Consider the following 22,198-nt stretch of genomic DNA (forward strand, 5'->3'; position numbering starts at 1 on the left):
AAAACAAGCCCCCAACAGGTGCATCAAAATCCGACCATGGATTTGATTTTATCATTGGATTGTGTTTGTTTTCCCTGTGCGGAATATCCTAGTCTTTGCTAGAATTTACTCCTTTCCCTTTTTGTTTCATGAGCATAACGTGATAAGCACAATGGAAGCTGATTAGATGAAATCATAGCCGCAGAAATCAAAAAGTTAACCACAGTAACCACCATATCCCGCCACCTCAACTACAGTGCTTTCGCCATTGCTGACGTGTGCTTCTTCAATCACCACCACTTGCAACTTGCAAACATAATAACCATCACGCTACAAAAAAGAAAAAAAAAACACTTCCTAGTGTCATCATGCATACATAGGTTCCTGTCTTCGATTTGGCATACTCCCATGAAAATAATATTACCCAAAACTTAACTTTAACCTTAACCAACAATAGTTTTCTTTGACCTGCCAACTGTACATTGCTTTGTGTGCTTTGTGACTCCTATGATGGGAGTCTCCGGCGCCGATGACGACATCGTTCAAATCCAGCATCCGAACAAGACCGGCGACCCTTTCATCGTCACCGTCAATTGCCCCGACAAGACCGGCCTCGCTTGCGATATCTGCAGTATCATTCTCGATTTCGGTCTCTGCATTTTCAAAGGAGGTTTTTTCAGTCTCCAAACACTTTCTTGATCCCATTTGATTCTTCATTCTATTTTAATGCCTTTAATGGACCACTTTTGAATTTTTGCTTTAGATGTTTCAACCGATGGTGTTTGGTGTTATGTTGTGTTGTGGGTTATTCCACAGTCCCTGTTGCTTCCCATGAATTCGTCTTATCTGATCCTCAAAGAACGACTTCAGGGAATTTGTCCTCCTTGTTTAGCCTCCTTTTATCTCGTCCAGCAGCCTTCCAGATCTTCTCCTGTCTATCTGTTGAAGTTCTGTTGCCTTGATCGAAAGGGGTTGTTACACGGTAATGGAAATAGTGTCGCTTGAAATCATGTTTCGTTTGGTGTGTTTTGTTTGTTCTAATTCTCTTTGTTGATGTTGTTTATGGATGGTTGTAGATGTAACAAAAGTGCTCTCGGAGCTTGAACTTACCATTCAAAAGGTGAAAGTGACCACAACACCGGATGGTAGAGTGTTGGACCTGTTTTTCGTGACAGATAACAGGTGAGTGAGTCAAGAATTTGATTCGTAAAATCAAGAATGTAAAGTTTCTGTAATGTTCTCGATGGAGTATGTTGATAATCCTATTTTCTGTAAAGTTTCTGTAATTATCTAAGAATTGCTTTGGCTGAACATCTGTAGTATTTCAAGTAAAAGAAAATTAAACTAAATAAGTGAAATAAGTCTTTTTGCTTAGTTAAATGAACTTGTGCATATTCAAAATCTAATTTTGCAAAAGTTTATACAAGAAAGTTTATTTCATTTCTCCTTATCATTTTCTTTCTAAAAGTACTTATAAAAGACTCTTGGCAAGATACGATAAATCTTAAAACTCTATAAAGTTATCATGCATTAAGGTTTATCTTACATGGCTGACCAAGTTATTGCCAATATTTTGGTTATAACATCTTAATGTAGCTTATCAACTGCTAATTATGTTTCGAGTGAATTCTGCTGCTTATAAGTTATCAGCATTTGCTTCAAATTTATTTTAGGGAACTCTTACACACGAGAAAGCGACAAGATGAGACATGTGAAAGACTGAATGCTGTTCTGCGAGACTCGTGTATCAGCTGTGAACTTCAATTGACGGGTTCAGAGTATGAATATAATCAGGGTATCTCCTCTCTGTCTCCTGCGTTAGCTGAGGAGTTATTTCGATGTGAGTTATCAGATAATGAAGTTCGTTCTCAAGCTCTTAGCCCTGATATGGCGAAGTTGAAGAAAACCATCGTAACACTAGACAATTCCTTAAGCCCAGCTCACACGCTAGTTCAAATACGATGTGCTGATCACAAGGGTCTTCTTTATGACATTATGAGAACATTGAAGGACATGAATATAAAGGTATAATTTTCTCTACCAAGATTATTTGTAGCACGGTTTCCTTGTTAGCTTCTCACTTCCCTCTAGTTTCCTCTAAGTTCCGTGTTTTTCTAAAGCTAGAAAAACAACAATCATGCATCTGATTTCGAAAATCTGTGGGTTGATTTCCATACTTTTTTATCTGTTTTGTGAACGTATTAGTTACTTTTAGGAGACAACATTTTGATTGAGGAAATTAGATGGTACAAACTTCTGAAGTGGCTCTCGTATATCAGTAATCATTCATCTTATCATGGATAAAATCTATTTGAATCAAAATTGAAAATGTCTTGAATTTCTGTTTTTTCTGTCAACTAAAGCATTTTAGCAGTTTTCTGACACTTGTAAAGTTTTCTTCTTAGATTTCATACGGCCGATTTTCACCCAATTCCATGGGATATCGTGAGTTAGATATATTTATTCAGCAGAAAGAAGGAAAAAAGATTTTGGATCTGGAGAAGCAGAGTACACTATGCTCTCGTTTGAAACTGGAAATGCTTCATCCATTGCGAGTAATCATTGCCAACCGAGGACCAGATACCGAACTGTTGGTCGCTAATCCAGTTGAGCTATCTGGAAAAGGAAGACCTCGAGTTTTTTATGATGTCACCTTGGCTCTCAAAACACTTGGAATTTGTGTTTTCTCGGTAAGAAAATTCAGAAATGTGATAGCAAGTCTGGAATATCTTTGTAGATATAAAATATAACTGCATTTCAAAATAAGCTTGCATATATAGTTGTGTTTGTAACTTAGCTCCTTTCATATATAATCTATCTGTTTGTTTAGGCATTGGGAAAACAATTCTCACTGTTTCGAAAAAATGCAAATTTCACTGTAAATATTTCACTGTCATTAATTTGGATACACGTCCCAATTTAGTTATTTACATTCAACAATTCTATCCAATTTTAAAACAAATGGGTCCATATGTAAGGATGTTTTGATTTGGAGTAAACAACAAATTCACTGACAAAGTAAAAGGCTTTTATATTATTATCCAAAAAAAAGTCATAATATATGATATGTTGGATTTCTTAACAATAACCAATATTATCAATTATAGCTACTGTGATTTTCTAACTGGTTAACAGAAAAAAAAAAAATTATATCGCACTGCATCAAATTTAAACTCCTTGATTTTTTGGCATGGAGTTCATTTGTTTTGCACTCTCGGAGCTTGGAGAGAGCTGTCATTAATCTTATCTGATTTTTCCGTTAGATAGTGAAAAACAAAAAGACTAATCACTTGGTTCCGTTTTGTGACAGGCTGAAGTAGGAAGGCATTCAACTTCAGAGCGTGAATGGGAGGTCTACAGATTTCTCTTGGATGAGAACTGTGAGTTTCAATTAACAGGTGTTGCTGCTAAAAATAAGATTGTAAATAAGGTTAGAAGAACCTTAATGGGTTGCTAAGTAGTATTTTTTTCATCACAATATGTATACAAATTGTGGGTGTTGCACTATGAGCCATGTACCATCGAGTGTCTTACGATTAGTACTTAAATGGTCACTGGGTTTTCACCCTGTAGTTCCACTACCCATGTTTGTGTTCTTGGTTTTATGGCTTTAAATGAAATACGATGCACGAGAAGTTTCAGATTGTGTTGCTTGGTGCCTTCCACGTTTATCGCATTAAAGATAAAATTCAATCTCTCAACGATGCATCGTATTAGTCAACCATTAGAAACAATTCACGGATAAGACACCAATTTCTACTTCCGTCATCTCAGCATCTACATCAAACATTTTCGAAACTCTTTACCCCGAACTCACAACAAACTCGGAGTTCAACAGACCAAAGAAAACAAAGACCACAATTAGCAAGTCATGGTCAAGTCTCAGAATTTATAAATCCTTGATCTTTCAGCGCAAAACAGCTAATAGAGTACTTGTAGGAATGCAAAATTGAAGAATAATTAAAAGCTTCGACAGACAATGACTTTAAATGCAAAAACAGAGCCCGTTACCAAACAGATTACCCCATTAATTGCGCCATTTATAATTGAAACACAACATCGTATAATCAATTATTTTACCAACTCAGAATCATAGGAATTCAAATTTCAGTATCCAAAAGATAAAGCAAACCAAAAATAAATAAACAGTTAGCATAGGAAGAATATTGGCCGAAAACAAGAGGGTTTTCTATTAAATCATAAACTCCTTCACACGCAATTAGACGAAACTTACAGCGTTTCAAACATGAAATATTCCTTTTACAACAAAAGAACCCTAAACACTAGTATACATAACTACTTAAAATATAGTCTAAGCCTTCTTGGGGGACTTGGTGGCCTTGGATGGAGATTTGGGTTCCTTGGAAGCCTTCTCATTCTTCTTAGGCAACAAAACAGGGTTAATGTTGGGCAGCACACCACCGTGAGCAATTGTGACTCCAGCAAGCAATTTCCCCAATTCTTCATCGTTCCTCACAGCCAGAAGCACATGTCTAGGAATAATCCTGTTCTTCTTGTTGTCACGAGCAGCATTACCAGCCAATTCAAGCACCTACTCAATCCAATGCACACCAGAACCAATCAATCGCCACAATCGAAAAAATAACCGCAGTTAAGAATCACTGGTTAATGTAATTAATGTTAGGTTACCTCAGCAGCTAGGTATTCAAGTACAGCAGCCAAATATACTGGTGCACCGGTTCCAACACGCTGCGAGTACCTTCCTTTCTTCAAGTAACGCCCAATTCTTCCAACGGGGAATTGGAGACCGGCCCTGACGGACTTTGCCACCGGCTTCTTCTTTGGGCCACCGCCCTTTCTTCCTCCGGCGCCCTTCTTAATCTTTCCACCGGCGTCCATGTCGGAACCCTAGAAATTAGATGCGCTTGGAAAATAGGTGGGGGAATGAGAAATTAGAAAGGTTAAGAGTGTAATGAGAAGAAAGAGCTCAGACAGCTATAGATATAGTTTTCCGCGCTCAAGTTCAGATTGCACGGATATACGGTTTTCACGCAAATATCCGCCGTTGGATTTGATGTAATCTACGTTTCATATTTCTCTCTATGGCGATCCGTGTGTTTCCAATTGACCAATCAGATGCTGTTTTGTCTGCGTTTTTGTTTTTTCTTTATTATCACTTTTAAAATGCATCCTTATTGATGTAGTTATCTTTTAAATGATTTCTACGAACAAAAACTCTTGAAAATAATTAAATATATGTACACTGCGTGTAAAAAGTAAGATTTATATGAAAATTAAAAACAAAATCTCTTGCAAAAGCGTTTCCTGCTATTTAAAGGAAATGATAACTTAGCTTTTTAACTTACTAAAATAAGATCAAACGCTAGTTACACTTGCAATATATAGGGAAATATTAAAAACATAAAGTATTAGAGTGATGAAAAATGTTTTTCATACTTATTCTTTGATAAAATATATAATTAATTATTTTCATACAATAAATTACGTAGAAAAGATAGAAAATATGTGTTTAGGCCTTTCTTGTAATCATTGCGATGACTTTGATATATGTGGTTGTTTTTTCCTACTTTTATGATCTTCCACTTAATCAGAATAGACAAGGCTCGGTAATGTGTAGATTTATCTTTCTTAGTGAGTGATCTGATTATATATTTTTAGTAGCAATTATGTTTTTTCTTTTAAACAAGTCCACCGTATTAGTAGGAAACAAACCCTTATATAGCGCATAAATTTTATAGATGTAAGGCTATATATTAGTCTGATTTATGATTCAAAGTACTGTCAATAAAACATTTATTCTTTTAATATTTTATAATGATTTAATTATATTTTAAGTTTTTAATAAATTTATTTTTTTAATTGAATCTTTATTGTTAAATTTTTCTGTTAAACAAGGTAATATGATTATTAAAATAGTTATTATTTTATTATGTTTGAATTTATTAAAAATTGTCAAAAATATTTAAAGAAGAAAAAAAACTCACCTAAAATCCATTAGGATAAAGCGTTTTATTAGAGCATCATCCAAAAAGAGTGTTGGATACCTCCTTGTGAATTGGACAAGGTGAATACTATTTTAATCGAAAACAAGAAGTAATACAACATATCTATGCAATAAAAGAAGACACTTGAAAAAGAAAATAACCTCTGGGTGGAAAAAATAAATGACTAGAATGCATAAAAGACAAACCACTTCAAAAATCAAGGTCATATATTTAGTTAAGGTCACTACACTGAATTAGGACACAATGTAATGTTGTTATCCTCTAACCAATATGTGATTGAGGAGGGAGTAAAAATATTTGCTTTGCAAAATTCTTTGAATACGTTTGACAAGACTTTCATTTTTATTTTAATGACTGCAATTTCTCAATATATCCCTGAATAAATAGCCTTCTGGGACTCTATAGCATATGTGGCAGAGCTTGATATAACAATAATTTCATATTTATGGGGTCATTTCAGTAAGACTTCAATTTCATTACTGAAAGGATTTGCTTACATCAACTTCAGAGGTAGGTTCCTTTATTTCATTCTCATCATGCAAAGAGCTTCATAAATGGAACCATTTCTGTTGATGAACCTGAACTCTAAATATATGATAATATCAAGAGTCGGAAGTTGATATGATTAGGCGAAATGGGTGGCTGAAACTTTGATGTTTGGTTACCATAGGCCCAATGAGCTTGGCATGTAGAAATTACAAATTACCATGGGATAAGTGAGATGAGTCTGGCACGAGATAATTCAATGTCAATCATTAGACAAAACTCACGCATAAAACATCAACTTGCAGCAGGTTCAACAGCATTTGAAGTAAGCAAATATTTGCTCCTAATGTTTCTGTTGCCGTTAGCTTAAAGAGAAGAATAATTAGAAGCTTAAACATATTAACAGATTAGGAATCAGATTAACCCATTAATTGCACCACGAAATTTGGCATAAATCATTCGTAACATTATTTACTTACCCACACATAATACTTGGAATTCGTTTCACTGTATCAAAAAGATAAAATACGAGAGTGAATATAGAATAAGATTGGTCGAAAACAAGAGGGTTTTCACATTAATGAACAAAATTCACAAAACACAATTAGACGAAACGTATAGCTAAAACATCAAATTCCCTTCTTGCCGCAACCAAAGAGCCCTAAACACTGATATACATAACTAAATCGAAACATAGTCTAAGCCTTTTTCGGAGACTTGGTAGCCTTGGAAGGAGATTTTGGTTCCTTAGAAGCCTTCTCGGTCTTCTTAGGCAACAAAACAGGGTTTATGTTAGGTAGCACACCACCGTGAGCAATTGTGACTCCGGCAAGTAATTTCCCCAATTCCTCGTCGTTCCTCACAGCCAAAAGCACATGTCTGGGAATAATCCTGTTCTTCTTGTTGTCCCGTGCAGCATTTCCAGCCAATTCAAGAACCTACAAAATCGAATCCACAACAGAACATAGTCAATTACCACAACACAAAAAATAACCTCAAACAATTGATTCATACAAATAATGCAAAGCTACCTCAGCGGCTAGGTATTCCAGAACAGCAGCCAGATAAACAGGAGCACCGGTTCCCACACGCTGAGCGTATCTTCCCTTTTTCAAGTAACGCCCAATTCTTCCAACGGGGAATTGGAGACCAGCCCTCACAGACCTTGTGACCGGCTTCTTCTTTGGCCCACCACCCTTTCTTCCTCCGGCACCCTTCTTAATCTTTCCACCGCCGTCCATGTCGAAACCCTAGATATTAGATGCGCTTGAAAATAGAAAGACGGAGCAAGAAATCAGAAAGGTTGGGAGTGTGTTCTGAAGAAGTTGCGTTGACACCTGTTATAGATATAGTTTTCCTCGCGCAAGTTCTCATTAAAAGGATATCGTTTTCGCGCACGTCTCTGCCGTTGGATTGGATTTAATCCACGCTTAAAGTTTCTCTATATCTGGCGATCCGTGTTTTTCTAGGTGACCAATCAAGTTCTGCTTTGTCAGCGTCTATTTCTTTTCTTTAATATTTATATCTGTCTATTTCTTTTCTTTAATATTTATATATGTCTATTTCTTTTCTTTGTTATTTATATATGTCTATTTCTTTTCTTTATTATTTATATATGTCTATTTCTTTTATTTATTATTTATATGTAAAGGATTGGTAGACATTTTTTTAATTTTATCCTTTTAAGTAATTATTATTTTAAATTAAAATAATTGTATTTTTACTTTTATCTTTTAAATAAATATTAACTTAAATTTAATTATTTGTAAAATAAAATTATTATTTTACTATTTTATCTTTTTAACTTAATATTTATTTAAATTATTTTTTTTTAATTAAATAAATTATCTATGATAAAAGTATACGTGTTTCTATTATTCCCTTTTAAAATGAAATCATATGGAAAAAATAAATACAAATACATTCTATATAAGCGGTTCTTTTTATGTTATGGATGTAGTTACTTTTTAAATGATTTCTAAAAAAAAAAAAAAGACTCCCGAAAATATTTAAACATATGTACTGAAAATTGATAATACTTAAATAACAAACTAATAATTACAATGTCAAATTATCTTGCTTGTAATGACTGTGGTAGATTTTAACTTAATTCTTATTTTATGTGAGTTTGAAATAATGAATAATTGGATAATGAATTTTATTACATTCGTCCTTATTAAACTTTTATAAATTATCCTCAACTTCACAAAACTTTTAAGTCAAGAAAATATTTTAATTGTTCAAGTTTTATCTTATCAAATTCATGCAACATAAAACATTTAAGTTCTTCGACCATCTTCTCATTTTTGTGATTAAAACCAAGATCATTAAGATACAAACACACAGCCAACATTTTACCTCTATTTTCTACTTCAACACGTTGAAATCTTCTTAATCAAATAAATAATTTATAGGACTATATTTGATTCATGATATCTACTTCAATCCATATAAAGCATATTGTTTAGCTTATAAACATTCTATTTGATGCAAGTGGTTGATTAGTGAAAATATATTAATTAAATTATCTAGGAATAAGGTAGAGTTAATATTTAGTTTTAGCAATAAGTAAAATCATGAAACATCTTGCTTTCATGTGTAACAAACACAAAAAACTCAATACTTTTTATTGGATTTTTTATATATATTTTTTTAATTAGGCTTGTTTTATATTATTCTTCAGCATCATTTTTATTTGTTTTTAACTTATATACTCATTTCACAACCATCTTTTTTTCTTATAAGAATTCAATTAATCTTTTAAGTAGTTTTTTTTGTCATATAATCAGGTTTACACAATAAATCAGACAGTTATTTGTGTTAATCAAAAACTCACTTCAAAAATTATAAATATAAACTCAAATAAAAAGATAAGTAATTATAATTAATACAATTAACTGCTATAACTATAAAATGTTTACTAACTTTAACGAATATTTAGAGCTTAACACATACATAACACAACAAACATCAACCCCATAACAAAAACAAATTTTATTTTATATTGATTTTAACTATTTAAAATCTTACATTTTAATCCATTAGAACTTGTTTTTTAACTATTACATATGTCAAATTATTAACATACTTTCACAAATTCTACCTTTAAAACCTTAAATCTTATCTAAAAGTTGAATCGTTTGTAATAAACATGACAATTTGTTGAATATTTTCCCTCATAAAACCACTCATTCAAGTTGGTTGTCTTCTCATCTTGCATTCTCATGAATGGGAGGCGTACAGATCTCTCTTGGATAATAACTGAAAGTTTCAGTTAACAGGTAATGCTGCTAGAAATAAGATTCTGAATAGCTTAGAAGAACATTAATGGGTTGGAAAGCAGCATCTTTTCACCACAATACGTATACAAATTATACGTTTGGCAACATGCGCCATGAACCATCTAGTGTTTTCTGATCATTACTTATATGGTCACCAGGTGTTCGCTCTGTAATTCCACTTGCCCATTTTCAATCTTTGGTTCTAAATCCTTAAAGGAAATAAAATGCACGAAAACTTTCAAATTGTGGTACTTAGTGCCTACTATGATGCACCATATAGTTCACAGCCACATTTATCGCATTACAAAGAAAAATGTAACCTCTGAACGCTGCAAAACATACGTCACCCATTAGATACAATTCACACATAATACATCAATTTGTACCAGGTTCCAGATCGCCAGCAATAAACAAAATATTTGCTCAAAACCAACAATAACCAAGTACTGGTCAAGTCTCAACATAACAAGCAGCCCATGAGTCGTTTTTAAGATTACATTTCAGAGCAATGCAGTCAGTTTATGTATTTATAAGAAATTAAAATCTTCGAATGACAATTACTTGAATCAAATAAAAAACAGAGCCCACTAAAAATCAGATTAAACAATTAATTGCGCAAGGAAAATGGCAAACAACATTCTATAATCTTTAATGACTTCCCCACTCACTACCCCAGGAATTAATTCCCCTGTATCGAAAAGGTAAAGAATAGCATAAATAAATAAACAGTTACGATGAGGGAAAATTGGGCGAAAACAAGATGGTTTTCATGTAATGAACAAACTTCTTCAAGTACACAACTAGACCAAACTTCAGTGTTTTAAACAACAAATTCCTTTCTTGAAACAACCAGAGTACCCTAAACACTGATTTACAGAACTAAATTAAAATATAGTCTAAGCCTTCTTGGGAGACTTGGTGGCCTTGGATGGAGATTTTGGTTCCTTGGAAGCCTTCTCAGTCTTCTTAGGCAACAAAACAGGGTTTATGTTAGGCAGCACACCACCGTGAGCAATTGTGACTCCGGCAAGCAATTTCCCCAATTCCTCGTCGTTCCTCACAGCCAAAAGCACATGTCTGGGAATAATTCTGTTTTTCTTGTTGTCCCGTGCAGCATTTCCGGCCAATTCAAGAACCTACACAACCAAATTCACACCAAAACACAATTAATTGCCACGTCACAAATCCAACCACACTTAACAGGAACTGAAGGATGTAGGTAATGTAAAGTTACCTCAGCAGCTAGGTATTCAAGAACAGCAGCCAAATAAACAGGAGCACCGGTTCCCACACGCTGAGCGTATCTTCCCTTTTTCAAGTAACGCCCAATTCTTCCAACGGGGAATTGGAGACCAGCCCTGACGGACCTAGTGACCGGCTTCTTCTTTGGCCCACCACCCTTTCTTCCTCCGGCACCCTTCTTGATCTTTCCACCGGCGTCCATGTCGGAACCCTACAAATTAACTCCGCTTGAACAATAAGAGGGGAGAGAGGTATGAGAAAGATCAAGAGTGCGTTGTGAAGAAGATGCGTTGACACCGTGTTATACATATAGTTTTCCGCGCTCACGTTCTCATTAAAGGAATACCGTTTTCACGCACGTATCCGCCGTTGGATTGGATTTAATCGACGCTTCATGTTTCTCTATTTGGCGATCCGTGTTTTTCTAAATGACCAATCAGCTACTGTTTTGCCAGCATGTACCATTTTTTATTTGTTATCACTTTTAAAATGCACCGGTATAGGAAATAAACACGAATACATTCTATACGAAGTTTAACGTTAGGGTTGCAGTTATTTTTTAAATGATTTATAAAACAAAAACTCCTGAAAATGTTTAAAATATGTATACACCGCGTGTAGGAAACTAAGATTACGTGAAAATTACAAACAAAAGCTCTTACCAAAGGAAATGATAGTCTGATTTTAACTTAATGAAAAAAAAAATCAAAAGATGGTTGCATTTGTAATCTATAGGACAATCAAAAGTAAATATTAAAAACTAATAGTATTCGAATAATTAAAAATGTTTCTCCTAGTTGTTATTTGATAAACTAATATAATTAATTTTCTTCGTACAATAAATAAAATAAAAATAAAAAATAAATATTTAAACATTAAAAATGTAATAACTTATTTAATAGTTAAAAAAATATTATAAAATTGATAAAAACTAGAACCGATAATAAAAAATATATATGATATTAATAGAATTATCAATGTCAACCGAAAACTACATCAATTTAAAAAAAAAAAAACTCTTATAGGAAACTACTAAAAAATATTATAGAATTGTTCTATCATATCATTACCTAAAGAGAATAGAGAATTACAGAGGAAAGGTTTTAGAGAAATTGTGTATTTGATATAATGAAACTTAAAAACAACGATCTATTTTTATTCAATTAATAAAAATGCAATTGGCGGTTAACTAATTCACTCTAAGATTACATCCAAACCTTATAGAGGTAAATATATATGATTGACTTTGAACGTACGTCTCTTTACTAACACTAAACATCTAGCACAAACTAGAGATGTCTTGACTAAACCCCAAGTTGGTGTAAATACCACTAAATCAGACCATAACTCTTTCACAAGAAAACTCAACTTTTGAACACAAGACTCTTACACAAAGGGAGTTTCGCTCCAGAATCAAACTGTACTTATAAACTTTTACCAACTATCACACAACACCCAACTATAAGGTTACATGGATTTGGGTGCCTCTATCTTGTCATAGTATAAACTCTCCTAAAAGGTTGAGGTTTGTCTTCTCTTTCTGAAACTAAGATTTGGGTAGGGGTAAGGGTCTCGTCATTGTGTTCCTGTTAGAAGGACAACCTTTAAAAATGTGCCCTTCTTTTCCACAATTAAAGCATCTTTTAGCACTAACCAACTGCGGACAAATATTCCTTAGACGTGTTTGTCCATACCGAAAGCACGTGGACCTAAAAAAATGATATTGTTATTGAGAAGGAAACCCTTTAATCCCTTGAGGTTGAGTCCTAGAATATGATTTAATACGAGCATTTAACACCGGATTGAATTATCTGGATATATGTCTTTACCATGGTTTCACCACATAACTCGTTCTACTTTATTTGAGTGTGAGTAATTATTAAAGTTCAAGATAACTTCTTTTTAACACCCCCCATATATGTCAATCGAAAAACTAACAAAACCAGAGACCAATTCTCCTTGGATTGGTTCCAACCATTATCGGATAAACATCACCAACCAATAATCATTTTAACATTTAACATTTACAAAATCAAACATTAAAACACATCAGAAAAAAACATTTGAAAATAGAGATAAACTTTGTTAATCTTGCTCAACAACAATATAAATTTGCTTATGAAACATATCTAAAATCACACTCGTCCAACAACCAATTAGCTCCCTCACAAGAATATCACTATAACTCACAGACTTAAATTCCCTCAAAGTTACCTAGTGAGACTCTTGCCCAACCATTATCTAGTTAATGAGTTCTCTAACTTTGGTTTTGTCCAACGACCACCAAGTCAGTAACTATTTGGCTTTGACTTCGTCTAGTGATTATATTCTCACCCAATGTATGTTAAGCCAGTAAGTTCTTTGACTTTGAATTTGTCCAATGAGATTATTGTTACCTAGTGACCACCAAGTCAGTAGCTATTTTACTTTGACTTCGTCCAACGAGTATATTCTCATCCAACGAGTCTGCATAATTATGCAAAACATAATTTTTAAAATTTATGTTAGTCTATCTAGGAAGTTCTTTCTAATAGCCAACACAAATGTTCAATTCAAATTTCACTACATTAAATGATTCAAACAACATTACCTGCAATGCCAATCAGACAACATCCTCGTTTTCATCATGCAATTCAAGTGAATTAATTCATAACCCTAATTTCAACTTCATTCACCAATTCTTATTCACACAACTCAATCATACAAGAAATACATTATACAAGCATACAAGAAAAACATCATACAAGCATACAATTAACCGTTACAATGTATCAATCACATGAAAACTATGCAATAGCTTCCTTTACATGAGAGAGATTCTAAATTGATTAAGAACCCTGAAAACACTTTCAAACGCACGAAAAACTCTATTTGACCCTAGAAACAACATATACATGATCAAGGCACACCATTAGGTCAACTGATCAGTAAAGGCTAGCAAAAAAACCTAAACACTACATGTGAATCAAAAAGGGTCACATGTAAAGAAAGAATGATATGACCAATAAAAGGATAGAAAATCAACTTACTCTATTGAAGAAACTAATCAAACAGAAGTGAAGAATTCGCTGCAAGGATCACTCTAGCGGTCTTTAATATTAAAATATATGAACGAACGGTAAGAAAACCTAAATAGAAGGGAGGGAGTTCTAGAGGAAAGTTTTTTAGAGAGATTATGTGTTTTGAAATAATGAAACTCATTTATAAAAACTCTATTTATACTTTTAATATTAAAATAATCGAGTCATTGTCTTAAATAAATTGTCAATCCAATAGACTCTTAAAAAAATATGAATCTTTTAAATAAATATAACATATAAATATATATTGAATTGAAATTTGATTTTGTTTTACCAATTCAACACTTTTAATGAATTGAATGTTAATTTATCTATATTATTTGATTAAGTAGTACTTATAGGTTTAAAATTTTTTAAAAATTCTCATATAAATCAACTTCTAGTTTAATTATCCTTTTTGTAACTTGATTTCAATTATAGACTAAATTTTTAACTCTTTTTAAAACTTACAGAGAAAATGAAAGTTAACGTGTAGGTCTAAGCAACGATACAGTTATATTATATTCATACTCAATTTGATAAATCAAACTTAACTTGAATTTAAAGTTTTAAAATTTATATATAATTATTTAATTTGTCAAATTAAAGTATGGATAATTCTTATTACGGTTAAATATGAGTGAGTTGTTAAAGTTTAATTTTATTGGATCAATCTTCAAAAAAAACTTTAATTTTAATTTTAAATAAATGAATAGTTTAATATTGGATTATAAAGTGGTATGAAACATGGATCTCATGGACTTGAAGTTTAATCATACTCTCTAATTGATTATGAACTTTTAACAAAGCCTAAGTTGTGTGTGCATTCGAGTATGTTACCTTACTTCCATTTCCGGACAACCTTTATCCATGGAATGTTATTGACTATCCCAAGGAAGAATACAGGGATTCTCCAAGATGTTTATTTTAATTGTTGGTTCGATGAAATCATCTTCACCTCTAGCTAGAAAGATAATAAAGGATATTAGTCATACATGAATCTCGTATCATGAATCTTCAACAAAAACCTAGAGAAATTAGGTTTGTAATTGTGAAAAATAGAAATATGACGATAGAAACGGAGTTAACTGTGAAACTTTCATTTTTATACTTAGAAAAATGCAATATTAAAATATTATTATTAAATTGGGTTGAGTACTAACAAAATTTTAATTCAATCTCCATAATTGACAATGCATTTATTTTTCTTTTTGGATCTTTTGAATTTGGATGGTTATCGCTTCTTTGCTTAGACCTACTAATTGTTATGTGTTTGTCATAAATAATATATTCGTTGATAGTTTAATTATTACACTATTATTTCAAAAAGTTGTTATACTATCCTTTTAAGTGTGGAAATCTTTACCCAACAATTTCAATATGGAAGTTGGAGCAACAAATTGCTTTAGAGAGAGAGTGACAAATATTTTTTTCCTTCGAGACTAAGAAATAACACTTTGAGCTTAACGAGAAATCATACTTTGAAGTACTTTTCTTATCACCCAAATATGCATTGATTCGAGTAAAACACTTTATTCGTGAAATGCATAAAAGGCTTGTACGTATATTGCGGGGCAAAAATATTGTCAATGGACCAACTGTGAAATATCCAAACCCTACTGTCTTATGGAAGAAAGGAAAGGCATCGGTTATTTATCTATTTTTCTGATGACTCGTTCTCGATGACTACTACTTTACTAGAACAATTTAACGACGAATGTTTTGAAGTTGTAAACTTCTTAGCAAGAGACGTCTATACATAGATTATCATGTTCTTTAAATTAAGGTGTTCTATTGACAATTTACAAAAATAAGTTCTCAAATTTAAAGCCAATCGTCACATTAGCATGCAAAAACGTATCTTACAAGAACTTTTTTAAAATAAGTCAAACAAAGGTCATAGTTAGAAAGGTTAAATAATTTTGCACAAGAATCCGCCTATACCATTTAATGAAAATATTTACAGGACAATGTGATCATGTTAATTATGTAATGAAAAAATGGAGGCAAATAATATTGAAATGTTATATTTACATGACAACTCAAACTTGGACCTGCGTGACTAGCCGTAATAGAGATATGTATTATAATGCATAGAAACTAACATGTTACAGAAAAATAAACGAGTTCCAAAACTACGACTCCACGACTTCTAACTTCAGCATGCGGGGCGCCACACTGGATGTTTTACTATAAAAATCATCTTAGCAACCGACATTTATACTGAACTATGTTATTTGCGTGAGAACATGTATAATTGAACACATTATTTTGCTATCATATTGACCGGTTGAAAAACCTCCAGTACAGAGGAGAAACAGGCACTGTAAAAAGCATACTTTACCATCCCCTACCATCCCAGGGTAAGGTGGTATATATGCAACAGGCTCTACAATGAAAATTAAGTTCGACTGTAACTGCAAAAGCTATTCAGATTAGTACCCCCAATAAAGTAAGCACTTCGAGTTCCTCCTTCCCTAGTTACCACTCAGTTCCACTAGGAGAAAATGTGGGTTGTAAGAAAGACTAACACTTTAACTTCAGCCAATTCCGAAAATTGCACATCACAGAATAGGCCAAAAGAAAACAATTCACAACAGGGACAACTTAATCTGAATGCAACCAGAGTGAGCATACCAAAAATACTAACTCCTTCAGCATCCATATCCCGGAGGCTCTTCATCTGTCGAAATGTTCTTAGCTTGACCAGTGCACTCAACCAGTGAAGAAAAGATGATAGATTCCATCTCACTAGCTAATATGCCAAAATTACCAAAATAGTTGAGAGAAAAATTACTCCCCTAAAACAACAGATAAGAAAATCTTAAGATTGCATTAAATTAAGATTCTATTTGGATAAACATCTCCACAAGAACTTGAAAAATAAAATAAATAAATACATAAACTTCTTCTACATGTTAAAATTAGCCATTTCATAAGCTAATATAAAAAGCTCACATTCTAGCTCTTCCAAAAATAGGTTTTTAACTTACATAAGTTAATGTAAAAAAAACTTATGCACAAGTCACTTTTAGCTTATTAAAGAAACTTCATTTCCTTTCTCTACTTTTCTCCGATAAGTACTTGAAAAGAAGTTTAATCAAAAAAAGACCAAAATCAAATGAGACAATTATAGCACAAGACAAACAACACTACAAAACAGATTAAATTATCAATTTTCTTTCAGGGAGGAAGGCTGAAGGAGAGGGATTAGGGCAGGAATCTACCTTATTTGAAGATTCCATTGCAATAGTTTTAACCAAAGCACAAAGCAACACAATGAGTGAATTCTGCAGCCTCCTACATTCCAGCCAATGCTTTCTTTGTGCTGTGTGCATGCATAGATGAGATCAGGATTCCCACTTCCATACTCACTTGTCGAATAAAGAAATGATTAAATCCAATGAAAGGAGCCAGAGTGAATAATACAAGCTGAGTTCTGTTTCTTCAGCCACATTTCATAGTCATACCCAAGGAAAATAAATATTTGATAACAGAATCCCAAACTACATATATCAACTGTAAAAGTTTTCACTCTAAGTTATCCTTTTCCTTTCCGTAAAAGCATGACTTCGATAAAGATACATAATTGGGCGGTGTTTCACTGACATGCCCTTGACAACCGCAAATGTAATATCAATAAAACAGAATATCAGTGATTCCTTCAGTTCAATTGCATAGCCTCAGCATGATACTTCTCCAACTCAGCATCGAGATCTTCAGCAGATACCTTTTCATCACGACCTCTACCACGTCCTCTACCCCTCCGACTGCCACCTCGCCCTCTAGGTGCACCACGCAGCCTTCCTAGTGGCCCATTTCTCCCTTGTCCACTGTTTAAAAGTCAAATGCATGATACAGACAATCAGCTTAAATACAAGATATTGGCGTGTTTGAAATTTGAAATAGCAAATTCAAAGTGATTAATGTAAAAAATGAAATTCCCTTAAACTAATCTCAAACCTAATTAATAATTATTTGCAACAAAGAAACCACAAAACAGACAAAATATTAAGGCAAAACCTCAAATCATACGCATGATATGCATACCCAAAAGTAATATTCCAACATAAAAATATTAAGAGCAAGATTGGTCACCGTTTAGACCACAAAAAATCATATCAAGTAAACTATGCACACAAATTTATCTATGAAGTCAATACCTTCTGGGAGGTCCACCAGGATTTCCAAAAGTCCCATTAACAGTGGGCGCTGCAGCATGTGTGGCGATATTTGTCCCCACAATCTCTACCTTCATTGGTTTCCCGTCTAGCTGAACATTGTGGTACCTCTTCACCGCAGCTACAGCATCAGCACGTCGAGAGAAGACTACTTCTGCCGTACCCTATATGAAAAACAACTTTTATAAACTACAGAAGGACACATTGAATTGATCACAGGGTGCTGGTTGTGTCGAATAGACAAGATACCTTGGATCTTCCACTCCTATCGTAATGAACAGTATGCCGTTTCAGGTCACCAACTTCAAGAAATAACTCCTGCAAGTACAACAAAATACAACATTAACAACCTCGCACATGAAAATGCCTTGTAACAACTAAATGTTTTACACACACCGCACAACAAAGCATAATTCAAAAAAGTAAACGAAGACAAAGACACAAAATATGTGAAATTAATTGATTTAACACTTGAGTATTAAACTGGTCTCTAAACATGTGTGCTCAAATAGCACAGGTCCTATTTTTAAAAATTGTTTTTAGTCCACGGACAAGCTGCTTTTGATTTAATGATATTTGGCCCGGATTGCTACATCCCCGGATAATATAGTTGCAGTATTGTGGTCAAAGTTAACTAAAACAGAAGACAACCGGCAAAATTACATGCAAATATAGGCACCAAACAGCAAAATACAAGTATAAGGTCAAAATTAACAATTAAACCTTGACAACTAAACGCACACAGATTTATTAATGAAAAACAAATAGATTGGAAGACGCTAGGTCCTTTTTTCGGTAAAAGACACTTTGTTGGCCGATTTGCATACATGTAGTGCTGCCACGACGTCTCCATCGAAGCAGGAACCTAGCATGCCTGGAGATAGCATGGCAGCACGACACGTATGCGGATATGTCAGAGCAAGAGGCCACTTTTGGAGAGGAGATCGAGAGTCTTCCATAGAAATCAATTTTCTCATAAGGTTAAATAGTACAAGCAACGCTAAAACAAATCCAATTAGTCGAAATATGAAACAATAAAGTAGCCAAATACCAACACAGTAGAGATCTTACCTTAATATCGTCATTGGAAACGCCATAATCCAGATTAGATATGTAAAGCTTCGTCCCTGTTTCGATGGAAGACGCCCGACCACCTTGACCTGCGAAAGCCACGGCGGCTGGCTGATCGGCGTACATATCGTGCTGCCACGCAGACTCCGGCGCCTACACAAGGCGATCCGTAACGGTGAGACGAATTAGGGCACAGCGCGAATCTACGATCGGAAAGGGAATCTTCGAAACAGAAAACCTAATGGGATGAAAACGAATACCTTAGCGGTGGCGTAAGGCGCGGCGCGATTTGCGGCCCGGTTGGGGAGACGGCGAGCAGGTCCGGGTCCCGAAGCTCGGCCTCGGCCCCTGGTGTTGGCGGAGGCTGACTTCTTGTTGTTCTTGATAATATCGTCGAGCGTCATATCCAGAGCAGCAGACATTTTTGGTTGTGAGAGAAAGACGAGGAACGGAATCGGATATTGGATCTGAGAGAATAGATTATCAGATTCAATGTGATTTGGGATTTAAGTAGGTTGTTGAAAGAAAGAGGGCGAGATGGGAGGATTAGGGTTTCGTCGAAGAAGGGGAAGAAACAGAGACGAGGGTGATAAAAAAACACTGCTGGGCCAGCGACTACGCGCAATCTAACAAATAAAAACCAACTCGGCTTATAAAAAAAACAAATATTCACAAAAGAAATACACTTTAGCTTCTGTTATAAAATATTCACAAATAGTGTACTACCTAGAAGATATTATAAAATATTTTTACGATATCTATTAATAATTAATTTTAGATTCTGTTATAGCTTTAATATGTTTGTTTATAAATAATATATTATAATATGTAATATATTATTAAATCATATTATATAGTCGAAATATTTAGATGATATCATATTATATAATACTTAATTATCTAATATAGGTAGAAGATATAAATAATATTTTGTGATAATTGATTATTATTAGAACATAATAATATCTTGTGATAGTTTATTATATTTATGTAATATGATCTGTATTTAAGATCATAGACACTAATATTTTATCACGTTGAATACTCGATTAATTTTCTGGAAAAGCAAATGCATTTGGTGATATGAGTAGCCAAATCAATCCCTTTAAGTTATCCTTCAACTGTATAGTCTTATGCCTATACAGTCTCCAGATCCCTCTCATCCCGGTGTATGCTCGATTCGTCCATGTGCCCCTTTCACTGGAAGCCTGCCAGGAGCCGCTCATTGTCCGTGCTCCCTGCACCGGCGTCACTCCCCGCCCTCGTCAGTGTCCGAATCTCACATGCCCACCAACTTCCGCTTGGTTCGTCCTCGAACCACACCGTACTGGGAGAGGCTAGGCTCTGATACCAAACAAGTAAATTTCAGAAGTTTATGAACTCTGTGAAATTTTATTTTCAGAAGACTTGTATTGTAATAAAGAACGTTAAAAAAAAAATTATATATGATTGTAACGCCTAATTCGGGGTGTTACAAAAAGACAAGTGATTCTCTCAAATAGTATCAATAAAATTCTACAACAAGAAGTATTTAATGACACCATTTGTACTTTTTGATGGCTTATACCATTTTGCATTTATTTGATTATACATATAATCTTCTAATGTTTAATGAAGAAATAAAATGTCAACAAAAAAAATGTAATGTTCGTTTTAATAAGAAAATTATAATAAAGAAATAATTTATTTTTTTGCAATACATACAAATTGTTGTACACAATTTAAAATAAATTTATGAAACAACACAAGAGAAAAAATTTCAATAAACCGCAGAGCATGAAACCTGATAGAAGAAACATACTTGAAACCATAAACATTGTAATTATGACACTAAGCCCTTTCATTGAAGTATTATGTGTTTGTGAAATGATGTACCATGATACAGTGTGAGAGTTTAGACATATCAAATTAAAATGTCTTAAGAATGAAACGAGAAAATTGGACACATTAGAATATGTGGGCAAAAAAACAACACCTTTCATGCAATAAGTGTAGTTTGAGTAAAAAGTTGAGTTGAGTTGATCTAGTTTAAAATAACTTAAATTATTAAGAGCTAAAGGTATTTGAGTTATTTGAGCCAAGGTAAAGTAGAATTTAGTTAAAATTAAATTAAATTGAACCTTAAATTAAATATAATATAGTCAAGTCTAGTCAAGTTACTTGAAATTGATATATAATTAAAATTATGTTAAATTTGGTAGAATTGATCTCACACTAGATCTATTAAGTTGATTCCATCTTGAATTTAACTTAATTGACAAAGTGAATTTAATACAGCTTTTATCTAATTTAAAATAAATTTCAAAAACTAAATCAAAATAAAAATAATGCACCTAAAATAAACACGAATTATAAGTTCATTAAGTGTGGATTGGATTTCAAACCATCAAATCCACGATCACCTCTTCCTTATGTTAGTAAACTCTCGTATAATATCTCTTAAATAAAAAAAGAAAAAAATAAATATAAAAACTCGTTGAAATAGATAAAAAACTAAAAAATAGTAAAGGAAAAGTTTAACCATAAAAGAACTAGATAAGAAATATCTTCTGCGAATAACTATACCATAAACAAACTCGTAATTAATTTTTAGAAACGAGGAAAACATAAAAATCTAATACTTTTATATTTATTTTACTTAAAATTGAAATTATATATTTCATATTGATTCAAAGTACATTGTAACTTTAATATATGTTTATATATGAATTAAATACGTTATTTACTGTCACGCCCCAATAATTACTCCGCTGAGTCACCACTGTGCTCTCATTAATGCACCGTGACACGCACACCCTTCCATTTAAAACGCACTCACACTCACACTGCATGCATGCTGACAAGTGTCACTTTGGAGCGTTCTAAAACATTAGTGGGATCCAAGTGGCAGCCGGCGAGTGGACGTTCGTCCT

The 22,198-nt window shown here is 33.4% G+C and overlaps 5 protein-coding genes across 5 annotated transcripts; 1 reads left to right on the forward strand and 4 right to left on the reverse strand.

The window, feature by feature from the left end:
• Positions 1-52: 52 nt before the first annotated feature.
• On the forward strand, positions 53-3,625 carry LOC108334180 (ACT domain-containing protein ACR9). Its single transcript, XM_017569874.2, has 6 exons — positions 53-649; positions 743-961; positions 1,056-1,161; positions 1,653-2,004; positions 2,385-2,669; positions 3,290-3,625. Exons 1-6 carry the CDS (start codon positions 487-489, stop codon positions 3,434-3,436), a joined length of 1,272 nt encoding a protein of 423 aa, XP_017425363.1. The 5' UTR covers positions 53-486; the 3' UTR covers positions 3,437-3,625.
• Positions 3,626-4,145: 520 nt separating this feature from the next.
• On the reverse strand, positions 4,146-4,940 carry LOC108334181 (histone H2A). The gene is made up of 2 exons (XM_017569875.2): positions 4,630-4,940; positions 4,146-4,531 (listed from the first exon to the last, which is right to left on the reverse strand). Exons 1-2 carry the CDS (start codon positions 4,837-4,839, stop codon positions 4,292-4,294), a joined length of 450 nt encoding a protein of 149 aa, XP_017425364.1. The 5' UTR covers positions 4,840-4,940; the 3' UTR covers positions 4,146-4,291.
• A 2,062-nt stretch (positions 4,941-7,002) lies between these two features.
• Positions 7,003-7,796, reverse strand: LOC108333132 (histone H2A). Its single transcript, XM_017568475.2, has 2 exons — positions 7,484-7,796; positions 7,003-7,390 (listed from the first exon to the last, which is right to left on the reverse strand). Exons 1-2 carry the CDS (start codon positions 7,691-7,693, stop codon positions 7,151-7,153), a joined length of 450 nt encoding a protein of 149 aa, XP_017423964.1. The 5' UTR covers positions 7,694-7,796; the 3' UTR covers positions 7,003-7,150.
• Positions 7,797-10,478: 2,682 nt separating this feature from the next.
• Positions 10,479-11,269, reverse strand: LOC108333056 (histone H2A). The gene is made up of 2 exons (XM_017568383.2): positions 10,968-11,269; positions 10,479-10,869 (listed from the first exon to the last, which is right to left on the reverse strand). The coding sequence occupies exons 1-2, from the start codon at positions 11,175-11,177 to the stop codon at positions 10,630-10,632; spliced, it is 450 nt and encodes a 149-aa protein (XP_017423872.1). The 5' UTR covers positions 11,178-11,269; the 3' UTR covers positions 10,479-10,629.
• A 6,184-nt stretch (positions 11,270-17,453) lies between these two features.
• On the reverse strand, positions 17,454-19,934 carry LOC108334220 (THO complex subunit 4A). Its single transcript, XM_017569945.2, has 5 exons — positions 19,547-19,934; positions 19,287-19,439; positions 18,465-18,533; positions 18,198-18,379; positions 17,454-17,867 (listed from the first exon to the last, which is right to left on the reverse strand). Exons 1-5 carry the CDS (start codon positions 19,706-19,708, stop codon positions 17,699-17,701), a joined length of 735 nt encoding a protein of 244 aa, XP_017425434.1. The 5' UTR covers positions 19,709-19,934; the 3' UTR covers positions 17,454-17,698.
• Positions 19,935-22,198: the final 2,264 nt, after the last annotated feature.

Source organism: Vigna angularis, chromosome 11 (genome assembly GCF_016808095.1).
Source record: "Vigna angularis cultivar LongXiaoDou No.4 chromosome 11, ASM1680809v1, whole genome shotgun sequence".
NCBI lineage: Eukaryota > Viridiplantae > Streptophyta > Magnoliopsida > Fabales > Fabaceae > Vigna > Vigna angularis.

Coding starts and splice junctions, on each gene's coding strand:
- LOC108334180 (XM_017569874.2), top strand. CDS start 487: ATGATGGGAGTCTCCGGCGCCGATGACGACATCGTTCAAATCCAGCAT. Junction 962..1,055: donor TCGAAAGGGGTTGTTACACG/GTAATGGAAATA, acceptor GGATGGTTGTAG/ATGTAACAAAAGTGCTCTCG. Junction 1,162..1,652: donor TTTTTCGTGACAGATAACAG/GTGAGTGAGTCA, acceptor AATTTATTTTAG/GGAACTCTTACACACGAGAA.
- LOC108334181 (XM_017569875.2), bottom strand. CDS start 4,839: ATGGACGCCGGTGGAAAGATTAAGAAGGGCGCCGGAGGAAGAAAGGGC. Junction 4,532..4,629: donor TTGAATACCTAGCTGCTGAG/GTAACCTAACAT, acceptor TGGATTGAGTAG/GTGCTTGAATTGGCTGGTAA.
- LOC108333132 (XM_017568475.2), bottom strand. CDS start 7,693: ATGGACGGCGGTGGAAAGATTAAGAAGGGTGCCGGAGGAAGAAAGGGT. Junction 7,391..7,483: donor TGGAATACCTAGCCGCTGAG/GTAGCTTTGCAT, acceptor TCGATTTTGTAG/GTTCTTGAATTGGCTGGAAA.
- LOC108333056 (XM_017568383.2), bottom strand. CDS start 11,177: ATGGACGCCGGTGGAAAGATCAAGAAGGGTGCCGGAGGAAGAAAGGGT. Junction 10,870..10,967: donor TTGAATACCTAGCTGCTGAG/GTAACTTTACAT, acceptor TTGGTTGTGTAG/GTTCTTGAATTGGCCGGAAA.
- LOC108334220 (XM_017569945.2), bottom strand. CDS start 19,708: ATGTCTGCTGCTCTGGATATGACGCTCGACGATATTATCAAGAACAAC. Junction 19,440..19,546: donor CGCCTTACGCCACCGCTAAG/GTATTCGTTTTC, acceptor CGCCTTGTGTAG/GCGCCGGAGTCTGCGTGGCA. Junction 18,534..19,286: donor TTTCCAATGACGATATTAAG/GTAAGATCTCTA, acceptor TTGTACTTGCAG/GAGTTATTTCTTGAAGTTGG.